The sequence below is a fragment of the Carassius auratus genome, chromosome 22 (genome assembly GCF_003368295.1).
Source record: "Carassius auratus strain Wakin chromosome 22, ASM336829v1, whole genome shotgun sequence".
NCBI lineage: Eukaryota > Metazoa > Chordata > Actinopteri > Cypriniformes > Cyprinidae > Carassius > Carassius auratus.
The window spans coordinates 2,530,556-2,543,760 of NC_039264.1; the positions used below are offsets into that span (position 1 = coordinate 2,530,556).

Here is a 13,205-nt window from a genome sequence, read left to right on the forward strand (position 1 = left end):
CATGGTGATAAGCTGAATTGCATAAAATGCTTTCCGTTTACAAACATTGTGTACAATAGCCAACTTTCTGGCTCTTGTGTTTCTCCTTGCTTCCCCCCGGTGAGCTGACACAGCTCCTCTGCGTTAGCTGCTTTGCGTCTAATAGGATCAGAGGGCTTTACGTTGTCATCTGATAAACCTAATCCTCTTGATAGCTGCGCTGCACCTTCTGAGCCAATTTGTACTCAATTAGTGTAATGAGGAAACAAGCGCAGAGCTTCAGGAAATACTTCAGCGTGATCGAATAATTGCGCTGTCTCTCGTCCAATCCCATCAAAAATCAAACCGAGAACTCAAATTGTTGACAAGAAGTGACCTTTCTCCCAAGATGACTCTATGAACAAGATAGATTCCCAAATCGTTGGACCAGAAGTCTAGTTTTGGTTCCCAACTTTTAGGACCAATAGTGTAGTCAGTGGTTCTCAACTGGTTGGACTACTAGTCTAGTTAGTGGTTCTCAACTGGTTGGACTACTAGTCTAGTTAGTGGTTTCTTAGCTGGTTGGATCAAGAGTCTTGTTGTTGATTCCCAACTGGTTTGATCCAACAGTCCAGTCGGTTGCTCCTAGCTGGTTGGACCAATGGTCTATTCTATGGTTCCCAGCTGGTTGGATCAATAGTCTTGTTGTTGATTCCCATCTGGTTTGATCTAACAGTCCAGTCGGTGGCTTCTAGCTGGTTGGACCAGTGGTCTATTCTATGGTTTCCAGCTGTTTGGACCAGTAGTCTTGTTGTTGATTCACAACTGGTTTGATCCAACAGTCCAGTCAGAGGCTACCAGCTGGTTGGACCAGTGGTCTATTCTATGGTTCCCAGCTGGTTGGACCTATAGTCTAGATGGTGGTTCCCAGGTGGTTGGACCAGTAGTCTAGTCAGTGGTTCCCAAATTGTTGGACCAATGGTCTATTCTATGGTTCCCAGCTGGTTGGACCAGTAGTCTTGTTGTTGATTCACAACTGGTTTGATCCAAGAGTCCAGTCGGTGGCTCCCAACCGGTTTGACCCCAGTGGTCTATTCTACGGTTCCCAGCTGGTTGGACCATTAGTCTAGATGGTGGTTCCCAGCTGGTTGGACCAGTAGTCTAATCAGTGGTTCCCAACTTGTTGGACCAATGGTCTATTCTGTGGTTCCCAGCTGGTTGTACCAATAGTCTTGTTAATTCCCGAGTGGTTTGATCAACAGTCCAGTCAGTGGCTCCCAGCTGGTTGAATCGAGAGTTGACACTCGCAAACGCAATTGTTTACTGTACAAAATTGAATTCTGACATATTTGCATATTAGCCCAATCAAACTCTAGAGTATTTTAATGCAATTTGGTGTTGCTTTTGAGAAGTTAGTCATGGTTGGACAAGGGAAATGTTCTCAGCATGTAAATGTTTTACTAGCTTCCACCAAATAAAAACAAATGGCGCTAAAATACCTTACCGTTTGACTGGACACATTGCCTCAAAATATTTGGGAAAACAGATTCTGCTAAGTAGGAGGATTGGAGGATGTATAGATGGATAGATTCCCATTCTTTTCTAGGAACTCCCATTATCCTCAAATGCCTCACGAGCCAACAGGGATCCCATGCACGTGAGATGCAGCTCTACAATGAAACTTTAAGCTTTCCAGGGATTTTCTATCTTCAACCTTGTCCTTTGATAATTGACTCTGCATCACGAGACTTAGACATCAATCTGGCAACATGTATGCAAGCATACTGTTAAAGTCAATCTTTCCTGGAGATCTTTTGTGTTGGCTGGTTTTAGCCAATTGCACTGGCTGCAACATTTGGCTGAGCCAAGGTTATTGTAGATTTCAGGATATTTGAGAGGTGTTTGGAAGACATATTTTAAGGCAGTCATGCAATTTCAGACCATGTCTTTACTCTTCATGTTTCGTCTCACTTCTTTACTCTAACACCGACCCAAAACAAATACAGTAAGTGAGCTTCTTCAAAGTATCTTAAGACTTCATTGAGGTCAGAGGAAATCTTCAGTGTCTTTAGCCTCATTTGAGGTGTTACTGATCAACCTACATTAGCCCATCAAAGTTTTAGACTTCTCCCAGTGATTCCATCATACAAACACAAGACAATAAGTGTCTTCAAGCCAGAAAATTAATGTTTCTGTTGTAACTTTATTAAAAATTGCAGTTTGTACTATATTTTACACAGATATAGAAGAAATGAGCAAATACAGTCGTATTGGTGGAAGCAGTAGTATCATTTACATGGATTCATTTGAACGTGAACAAGTTAATCTTGTTCTGAGGTCATATCTCTTAAGCAATGATCACTCATGAGTTTGACTAGGTTAACTCTTTAATGAGTTGTTAAATGAGTCTGCGCTCATGTCGTTTGCTTTAATTACTCCACTAATTATTCAACGGGTGACCGTATTGAGTATTTACTGTAATACCTTCTGCGAAGCGTGCAGTTCACGCCAAGACATGCTCCACATGTCATCGGCCTATGTTAATATACATAATTATTTAAATGTCATATTTTCACATTTTATAAAAATAGCAAATTGTATGTAATCACATTAATTATACTTATTTATAGCAAATTAAAAAGTATATATATATATATATATATATATATATATATATATATATATATATATATATATATATTTTTTTTTTTTTAAATATAATATATGGATATCGTGTAATAATAATACAAATTATTTTAGTAATAGGTCTATCATTTTTAAGGCCAATGATGTTCTACCAGTAGACATATTTTTACATATTTACGTCAGTTTTTGGTGAAAGATCGTTTAGTTTTAATAGTACAAGCATCAGTGAAAACTTTCAGTTCATCCTTTTGTCTCTAAAACAATTGATTTTTGTAAGAGGAAGGAGAAATGGCTTCATTAATGTCGCCCTCCTCCTGTGGGGTGAATTCAAGCTCCATTTAGAGCAATTACTTGAGCAGAAACCGTCTGTCAATCATTCTTAAGGGGGAAGAGTCCCAATTAATGAGCTCCTGTAATCCCTTGCTATTATTTCCCTTCTGAAGAGACACACACATACAAGCTCTCTGTCCAGCGGAATCCACTGGAGAACTTCTGTGCATTCGTGTATGATTTCATGTTTAAAGCGAGAGCGGTCGAGGTCGGTCAGGGCGTACAGTAGCAGACGGAGGCGTGCTCATCACCCACATGTGACCCGCTGCAGGGAGAAACAGGTGGATGCGGGTTAGTCTGGAGACAGAAAGCACACGGAGCATCTCGAGTCAGAGGTACGTCCCATACTGCAGTCACTCTGTCCTGGGGAAACTTTCTTAAAAAAACACATGCACAGGAAAAATGTTAATAATTTTTAGATATTTTTATTTGAATTATCTGAGAGTCTTGGGTTTTGATAATAGACATGATGCACAGATATTACATATTAAAATATATAGAATTGGTATAATATTTAAATATACTATTATATACGTTCATGTAGCTGTAATAAATGTAATAAATACTTTAATAATATTTATATAATCCATGCATATAAATTTACATAAATGTATAATTTTAAAGTAAATATATTTATTTTAATATTTAACATTAAGCTGAATTTTGAAGGTTTAGATATTATTTGAATCTGGTTATATATTTGGATTTATAGAAGAAAACATTTAAATCTTGTTGTTTTTAGATTATCAGTCATTACAAGTATGAATGTTATGTTAATGTTCAAATAAATGTCTTTGTCATGTCTAGATCATCTGATTTTCTGTGAATGCAGATATTATATTGTGTGTTGTAATGTGGTGTGATATTTATTCATCACAAATAGATTAGTCTGTAAACTTGTTTTACATTATCTCTAAAACGTATAGTACAAAATGAGAGCAGACTTTATTTGAACTTGTTTAGCCGATTAAACTATGAATATTTATAGACACAAGACCTCATTAAGATACTTTTAACGTAATTTTAATGAAGAAATTGATCTGAAATGCATTTTTATTTTGCACACCTGTTGATTTTAGATTCTTTTTTGGTGTGTCAATCAATTATTGTATAAGAAAAAAAGACTATATATGCTTGACTATATATACATTTAAATATATATATATATATATATATATATATATATATATATATATATATATATATATATATATATATATATATACATTGTTTTTATTTTTATAATTTTACCTTATCTGTAAAAAAAAAAAAAAAAAAAAAATTGAAGAGCTTATTTGAACTTGCTTAGCCAAACTTGTAATGCCTGGAGAATTACTTGCTTATTCTATAAATAGTCATAGAAATTAGAACTTAAGCTACTTATAAAGAAATATTCTTCTAGTGCGTTATTTTAGTGCATTTGTTGATTTTAGTCTGTTTTTGAAATCTCCAACTAGGTAAAACCAGTCTACTTTGGATTCCTCCATCAGATCAAGATCAAGTGGTTTCATTAGTTGGACGGCCTCATCCCAGCTTTCGAATGCATTTGTCACTGGACACCATGAACATGGTGGATGACCGCTGTCTTTCGCCCAGTAACTTCCACGAGATGGTCAAAGCGGGAGGCACGGCGGTGGGCACCCGGGTCCACAGCATAGATGTCATCCTGGGCTTCAACAAGGACCAGGATCCTTTGCTCAGCCCTGGCGGCAATGCAATAGCACACAAAGTTGGAGGTGAAAGTCTTGGAGATCCAGGGAAGCAGGACCAGCGGTTGCAACCCTTCGGGCATCTGCCACCCCTTAGGGACGGCTCGGAGCAACCTGCATTTCATGGTAAGTTCTTCATAGGTCAAATATCAAGTGTTTCTTGCAATTACTGCCTAACTAGCCTCCTGTGAAGATTAGGACATTTACACACACTGTTAAAAACTAAAACCCAGAGACTTCTTATTCTGAGCCCTCCTGTTGATTTTAAGGTGACAGTAGCTATGTTTCTATCCACCTATTTTTATGCATATTTTGAATTATCACATAAAAAAATGCGCGATGAAAACGCCAAGATGAGTATACATTCTAAAAATACGCTTAAAAAAATGTATGCACACAACTGAGTAGGGTAAACTTTTTATCCAATAAGAAAAAATAACATAAACTATGATGGAAACACAGTTTCCGAATAAATTCCACCATGCGCACTGAAAAAGTCATTTGACTGCGCTATGAAAATGCCTGAGGAAAGTCTGTCATCAAAGTATTTCTGTATAATTACTGTCTTACATGGCTGCGTTCCCAAACAGCAGGAATCCACCACTAAAAGCAACGACCGCATTTATTGTGTTACGTCTACACTCTCTTGAAGCGCAAGTAATTTATTACATACTAGTTCTCTTAGAGATGTTTAGTGCGAGTTTATCAGGAAGTTACCATTTTGTTCTCTTAAACTTGGTGCTTTATTCGCACATTTTTTATGGGATATTCCAGTTTTGCCCATGAGTTAAATTTGCATCTTTGGATGGAAACATATCTAGTGGCAGCTCACCAGGACATTAGCATCAAGTATCACCTTAAGAGACCTAAACGAAAGTCTGACGCTTCTTTTATGTAACTTTTATGTAACCGACGGCACAGTTACCTAAATGCATTCTGTTGAAAGATGGACGCTCCTAGAGGATGATTGTTTTGCTAAGTTGTTCTTTTATAGTGTTGCACACTTCAAAGTTGCCTCAGATGTTTAATATAAAATTCCTAATTAGAAGATTTCTTGACATGCATTAAGACAATAAGATAATTTTGTCTTGGAAAAATCTTGAGAAATGGTTGACACCTCAGACTTTGGTTGACGAGAATTGGGACATCCATTTGTTGAGCATTAAAACTTGAGAAACTCTTGAAATTTTAAAGAGACCTTGTTTTTATGGTGTGTTTTTTGGCAGTGGTAATATGCTAGGTTTAATCGAGTCTAAATATAAAAGAACGATTGAATTTTCAAGTCTTTACAAGGACCTTTCAAACCTGAAAATAATTTGGCAATGGGGCTCATCCCTTGTTCTCATCCCCTTGTGGAATTCTTATAATCTTCTCCTATCTTAAACAAGATTGAAAAACTGTGCATGCCAGCATAATCATTTTTCCATTCTGCTCCAATTTTTTTTCCATTGGGCTCATAATCCATCATGCTTTTTAGTCCTGTGATAAGAGAATCTCTCGCATGACCCAGAGTTGTCTTGTCTGTTATTGTGACTCAAAAGGGTTTTGAACGGTTTGAACCTTTGAGATCGATTGTCCTCATTTAACATGAGTTGCCAGCAAGTCTGAGCGTTTTTATTGGACTGTCTTAAATCAGACAGGCGGTGTGCTGATCCTTGAACCAGGATTGACCCCCTACCATTGTGTGAGTTCAGTCTATTGCGTGTTAATGATGCTAGCTCCGCTAACCCAGAACGCTTGTTCCTGCCTGATAATTAAACCTTGTTCTTCAGAGTTGATTTCATACTTTGTTTTCATGTAATTGCTGTTTTAAGGAGTTTTATCCATTCTAGCTAACCCACATTGAGATTATGCATTTTATTGGATAAGTGTATTCAGGTAGTCAGAAAGTCTGTGCTCATTAGCATATGCTTTCCCCAAAGCGTGAACTTACCATGTGCTGATTGCAAGGACACTCACCCCAGGAAGCTTAAATCTGCAGTTAAGTGTCCTCAAGGACACCGTAATGATAAGGGTTCACTTCAAGTCCAGTTCATTGGTTGATCTTATCTGGGATTGTACCTGCAGTGTCTAAGTTACTAGAACCTGCAGCATTTAATTGCTAATGAAATGCATTTAGCAGACACCTTTATCCAAAGCAACATACAGTGCATTCAGGCAAACTTTTTTTTACCTAACATGTTTTCCCCTGGGAATCCAACCCACAACCTTTTGCACTGCTAAAGGCAATGGGTAACACATATTACCTTTTAAAATCTTTTTTAAAATCTGAAAATGTCTGTAGATTCCATCTTGGCGCCGTATCTGTGACTTGCTAGCTTCATGATACTATTGCCAATGTAATGTTAACAGCTATTTGGCTTGCAATTACATAACAACTTTGCAGCTATTGTTAATGTTCACTTGTTTAGTCAGCATGTGTACTGAGCTTTTTTTAAAGTTGGACAGCACCAACTTGAAGAATATGTCAGCTACATCTTATGAGTGCAGTACACAAATCCACTTGCCATGATGACCAGTATTTTACTGGAATTAACTGAATTAGCTTGCCAACTGCCATTGGGTCTCTCCAGTTAATCAAGGTAAAGTTTTCCTAGAAACAACCTTATGTTGAGGACATGAGGTAGAATCAAATGAAGCCCTTAGGTAGATTATGGTCTGGTCTACAGGGAAACCATAAGGGGAATTAACAGACTACATCTGTTACTGCATGGATTACGTGATGGGAAACCTTCAGTGAAAGCCATGCCTACCATCAGTGACAATAAAACTGCTCTAGTCGAAGCCTGTGTATTACAAGAGCTTTTGGACAGGAGTATTATGGGATTAGAATCTCAGTTTTGGAAATACCATATCAATAATGAATTTACATGTAAGCACTATCTGTAAATAACAGAGATCATATGAGTCACTATTACTAATCATATCTTGTCACGATTTAATTTTACTGCAGTGCAAAATAGTAGGTTGTATGGTGTTAGTGGTCAAGAATCACGATTGGCAATAGCAATGTTGCTTTTTTCAATCCCAAAAGAACTTTGTGCCCTTGTATATGGCTCTTAATCCCATCTTGTTCTTACAATATATTTATAACACAATTCTGTTGAAACATCATGTAAAGATCTGTCTAAAGTGGTCTCTCAAGTCATGTCTTTTGTTCTTTTGTCACCTGTGGTTTTAGACGCAGACATGTTCTCCAACAAGTGCGATGGGGACTTGAGCGAACTGCGGAAGTCCATCGAGAGTGACAGCAAGTCTCCTGACTTGGCCGATGGGGAGCAACCCAAGAAAAAGCACCGCCGCAACCGCACAACCTTCACTACGTACCAGCTCCATGAGCTTGAGCGAGCCTTTGAGAAGTCCCACTACCCTGATGTTTACAGCCGAGAGGAGTTGGCCATGAAAGTCAACCTCCCTGAAGTTCGAGTGCAGGTGTGTTTCAATCTCTTTGTGAAATTAAAAGTATTCGTTTTTGTAGAGAAGATCATGCAATGTTGATAAAACCAGTCTCCAGTGAACATTATGCTTTGGATCTGGTATGCTGGTTCCTAACTTGATAGGCTGAAGCTCTGGTTTCTCCTCACCTGGTTGCTCAACCACAGACTTGCTGAAACCAACTTGCTTAAACGTCTTAACAAGCAAGTCCACATAAATTGACCACTTTTAAAAAGAAATGCCTTATTTTGCAAGACCACCTTGTTCAAGCAGCTTCAGCAAAAGAACAAGCAGCACTAACCAACATTCAGCCTCAGCTGATCTTTTCAGTAGGGTTTCTAAGCATGATCCATGACAAATCCAACTTTGGTTGGTTCCCAGTAAGTTTGGAGAACAAACGGTCTTATTGCACAGATGCTTTTTGTGAAACACCATCTTACAAGCATAGGATTGCCATCACAGATTGATTATTTGAGGTGTATGTGTTTGCCCAGGTTTGGTTCCAGAATCGCAGAGCTAAATGGAGGCGACAGGAGAAAATAGACGCCAGCACTATGAAGCTCCATGACTCCCCCATGCTCTCCTTCAACCGGCCGCCAATGCACCCCACCATGGGGCCCATGAACAACACTCTGCCCCTTGACCCTTGGCTGCCCTCCCCTCTATCTAGTGCCACTCCAGTGCACAGCATCCCAGGGTTCATGGGTCCTACACAAGGACTGCAAGCAGGCTACGCCAGTCACAGTTTCCTCAGTCCATCCCAAACCATGGCCCAAAGCATGCAGCCCATGGCGCCACCTCCATACCAATGCCCTCCTCCCTTCACCGACAAATACCCTCTGGAGGATGTAGATCAGCGCAGTTCAAGCATTGCAGCTCTGAGAATGAAAGCTAAGGAGCACATCCAGTCCATGGACAAAACCTGGCAACCCATGTGCTAAGACATCTCTATTTGACTGCAGGCCTTCATATTTCTTGGTTACTAATTGGTACTTAAGGCTACTCAAGAACCTTGCTTCTTGTCTATTCTCCAGGTCAGAAAACGTTGGGGCGGCAAAATGTAGGCGTTAAATTAGTTGTGTGCCATTTATTTATTTTTTTGGCAACTGGATATAATAACTGCTGAGTTTGGATGAAGAAAAAAATTTTGTTTAGCATGTTCCATGTATGTATTTGTAAGGCACACATTGGCGTTTTATATGTCTTTCACTGTCCTAACAGGTTTAATTGGTTTTTGAGAGGATTTTAAAACCAGAGTTACTGAAATGTGAATATGAGGGTGTGTTTTGCATCACATGACCTCTGTCTGCAAATTCACACTTCCTCCTGAAGGACTGGTCCAGATGTTTTGGGTTTAAACAGAAGATAAATATGGTCGGTGGTTAGAAAGGACCTCTTACACAGACAGCTGATTTCATCAAAACCCCTCATTTTGATCACAATGGCAAGGACAAGGGGCAGAACTGATTGGTTTTGGGGGAGAAGTTTGTATGCCTCAGTGTTCATTAGAGGCAAACGCTTATTGGCAGAACAATCTCCTGTACGTGCAGAAGAGCAGAAGGGGAAACTATCTGTCATCACCCCATCGTGACTGCCCCTTTGTTTGGGCCAGTGAATCTAAGTCCGATCGTTTGTTTCAGCTCCTTTAGAGGGAAAGACTGTCATAGACTCATTATAAGACGCCAATCAAAATCAGAAGGTTTTATAGATAAAACACCATCATTGTGCTTTAAGAGTCATTTTTTGATGACTCTGAGAACAACTGACCTTCAAAACAGACCTGGTTTCAAAGGACCAATGTCATGTTCCACAAACATACAAGTGGGATTCGCTGCTTATTTTTGAAAGGAAACTCACTCAGTTCATGTTGCCAGAGTTTTTGTAGCAATAAATCATGTGTAGTTGTATTTGACTAATGAAGTTCTAGACAGCTAGATACTGACTCCTGTCAGGAAAGGTATTAAACCTTCAGGATGATTTGAATTATTCATTTGAACAAACTATGCTTACTAATAATGTTTTAGCTGTTTAAGGATGTCAAGGATGAAGACTTTGTAGATGTTATGAGTATATACAGGTGGTTAAACTGTGTAAGTAAGTTGTTTTTTTTTATTTTGGTTTCCACAGTTCTGGGCTCTTTTGGGCCAACCATTAGTTTACAAACTGAATCTACTTTTTTTTTTTAGATGACTTGCACAGTTCGATCAATTGAAAAGCCAAAGTTAGACAGCAATATGACAATCATGGGTAATTAATACGAGTGTATGATGATGTTTTTGTCCAAGAATATGGATGTGGTCCCTATGTTTGTAATGCGTCCTAGATGTTTTCACGATAACATTTGAATCATGCCGAACAATGAATGCCCACAAACATTCTTAAGAATAAACAAATCTAGTTTCTCAGAGATTTGCTGTCAACTTGTTGTTTGGACGTCTAAGTCTCTGGTTGAACTAAAGGAAAAATGGTCTTTTTCACAGCCCCTCCTGCCTCTTTTTCTCCTGACCTGTGGCGGCGAGCCAGCCCGTTAGTAAGATGAGGTTCCAGTCAATCAGCCAGGCCCAGGAGGGGGCATCGGCCCCAGGGTACGCTGTTCCCTAATTGCCTCCTGACGCTGCTGTTCAGGCACATGTTCGGAGTGCCTGGTGCTCGGCTGTATTCATGATGTGTGAGCAATGCTCTTGGACAGATGGGACACTATGAGGGCCATCTGGGGCCCCAAAAAACATGTGCTGGGAAAAGAGCAAAGGGGTGTGAATGTGTGCTCTTTCATGTGGTACAGTTTCATATGATGATTACCACAGTGCAGAAGGTGTGGACTTGCTTTGGTCCAGAGTTTACATTTAGGGAGTGAAAGAAACAGACAAAAATTCCATAAACCTTCAAGGTAAAGTTTACCCCAAAAAACATAGCAACACCTTATCAACCACCAATTACAAACTAAAATCACATATTGTATCAACATGCTACAAAAACTTTCTGCTTTCCACATAGCAATGCCCTAGGAACCACATGGTAATGTGTTAAGACTAACACTTGCGTAGCAATGCTAATGTTAAAATAGTTTTCAGGTTGCATTAGACTTTTTGGAATTGTGGGAAAATATATGCTCCTTACCATCTGTTTTGCTCTTGTAAACACACTATACATAGTAAAATATATATTAGTACTGTGGCTGAACTTTGCAGTGATCAAGGTAGGAAGTATTAGCGATTGCGCGGATGGGAACGGAGGGTGGGAAGGCTGCTCATCAAGGTTAATGATGGAGAAAATCCCCCAATTAGAGCTTTTTCCCGCAGGCCAGGATGAGTTCAGTGCGAGGATTAGTGGCCAGGCCGAGACCGAGCAGCCACTGACCGCTGCACATCTTGGCAGACGGGCGGCTGGGTTGAGGGTAGGCATGCGTTCAGCTGGACTGGCACAAAGGAATCATGGGAAAGCAGAAGTTCAGCCACTGCGAAAAGCTTTGTTCGCCAGGCTGAGGGAAGTATGCAGCTTTTCCACTCTCATGCTTTGAATGTGGGTCAGTCTGTTGGGTTTAATGTCCATTTTATAACCTCACATTCGGTTCACAGGTTTTTTTTTTTTTTAGTAGGTTAGAAGCTTTCATAACACAGTCCTGGTGACATATCATCCAGGACTGAAATGTAAAAAAATTTTTTTATGAATGCATAAAGTTTTTCTCAAGATCATCTGTTAAAAAATCCCTACATGAACTGACTGGAAAAATACTGCACCAATTCCTTTAGTAAGACATCTGGTAACAAAATATATAAAGTAAACCAAGGGTTAATCCGTGACCCCAGCTACTAAACAATTTCCTCTGCTTTTCTCATTTTACGGACATTAAAACATGAATATGCTGTGAAACTAAAGTTTAAAAGTACTGTAAAATGCTGGAAAAAAAAATTGGATTTGGAAATAAAATGTATATTTTGTAGAGGGATCCTATGTTTATTGAGGGAAAATCCCGACGCTCTGAATCACAGGACACCCCCACAGAGTTACTGTATTCATTGAGAACAATTAAGTCTCTAACGACTAAATTAATTGCGTAATCTATTATTTTGCTCCCTCGACACGGCGCAGGCTGAAGTTAACAGGCTGATGGGGATAATATGGGAAGCCAGCGGAATTAATGGGGTTTGATTAAGCCAGGTTTTCAATGGGACATGGCTCTTTTCGCATGACATAATTAGAGGTCATGGAGAATGGGTGGGACGTGCTGGGCTAGATTTGAGGCCTGGCGCCAGTATTCTTCTCGTCAGTGGACGTGAAAAGGTTTTGTTTTTGTCATCATTTGTAAACATGGGGAATGCTGATGATTAGTGGGACAGTTGGGAATGCATCATTTAGAGACATTATATGGGTGATTCTTCAATTACTTTACATTAAAGGTCAACTTAAAGGTAGTTGTTAATCATAAAAGGTGTGCTAGCTATGAAACTTTTATATTGGGAAGCTGGCAGGATTTACAATCAGAAATTCTACTTTGCCCTATTTATTTATTTAGCACAAAAACTATGATTAAAAGTGGTATCTTATGTTTTAATTGTCAGATTGAGGCAAATTGCAACATTTCCTTTATGCATGGTGTTATTGTTTCTATTGGACAATTTTTTAATGCTTTTCAATTTTCCTGTTGAATTATGCTCGTTTTGCTCCTTAAATTGATCTTAAAAGCCATTAAATAGGCAGTTATACATTTTAATTCCAGATGTGTTGAGGAAAATGAATGTATTTCATATTTCCCGCTCTGTGTGACAACATGCCCCAGCACGTGTTTCCTTATTAAACACGTCTCCTGATAAATGTTCACTGGAGTAAAGCGTGTGACCTGTCTGTTTAGTACTCACACAAACACAAATCAGGGTGAATCAATCAAAGCACCAGCATGCCTATAATCTAGTCACAGATGTAATTTGCATGAGAGAACGGCTCCAGATACTACTGCTAAAAACAGAATGCATGTCACCCTGGTCTATAACAAGATTACATGTAAAAATCATCCCAAAAATGAAGATATATTTTTCTGTGTGTCCAGTGCACTGATAGACTGACCTAATTTTGAAGAGCCACCAGCAGTTTCTGTTCAAGTATACATACATACACATTAACGCTAACGAT

General features: G+C 39.0%; 1 protein-coding gene across 2 annotated transcripts; it reads left to right on the forward strand.

Moving 5' to 3' along the window:
* The first annotated feature begins 2,978 nt into the window (after positions 1 to 2,978).
* LOC113039348 (retinal homeobox protein Rx1) lies at positions 2,979 to 10,487 on the forward strand. 2 transcript variants are annotated; one of them, XM_026197247.1, is made up of 4 exons: positions 2,979 to 3,269; positions 4,425 to 4,769; positions 7,825 to 8,075; positions 8,573 to 10,487. In XM_026197247.1, the coding sequence occupies exons 2-4, from the start codon at positions 4,475 to 4,477 to the stop codon at positions 9,017 to 9,019; spliced, it is 993 nt and encodes a 330-aa protein (XP_026053032.1). In that variant the 5' UTR covers positions 2,979 to 3,269; positions 4,425 to 4,474; the 3' UTR covers positions 9,020 to 10,487. The 2 variants fall into 2 exon arrangements, with proteins under 2 accessions (XP_026053032.1, XP_026053031.1); XM_026197246.1 differs by having other exon boundaries at positions 2,983 to 3,269; positions 4,392 to 4,769.
* The last annotated feature ends 2,718 nt before the right edge of the window (positions 10,488 to 13,205 follow it).

What these genes read in the sequence shown, in the direction of transcription:
- LOC113039348 (XM_026197247.1), top strand. Translation starts at nt 4,475, where the DNA reads ATGCATTTGTCACTGGACACCATGAACATGGTGGATGACCGCTGTCTT. An exon ending in GGAGCAACCTGCATTTCATG is followed by an intron (nt 4,770 to 7,824) that starts GTAAGTTCTTCA and finishes CTGTGGTTTTAG; the next exon opens with ACGCAGACATGTTCTCCAAC. An exon ending in TCCCTGAAGTTCGAGTGCAG is followed by an intron (nt 8,076 to 8,572) that starts GTGTGTTTCAAT and finishes GTGTTTGCCCAG; the next exon opens with GTTTGGTTCCAGAATCGCAG.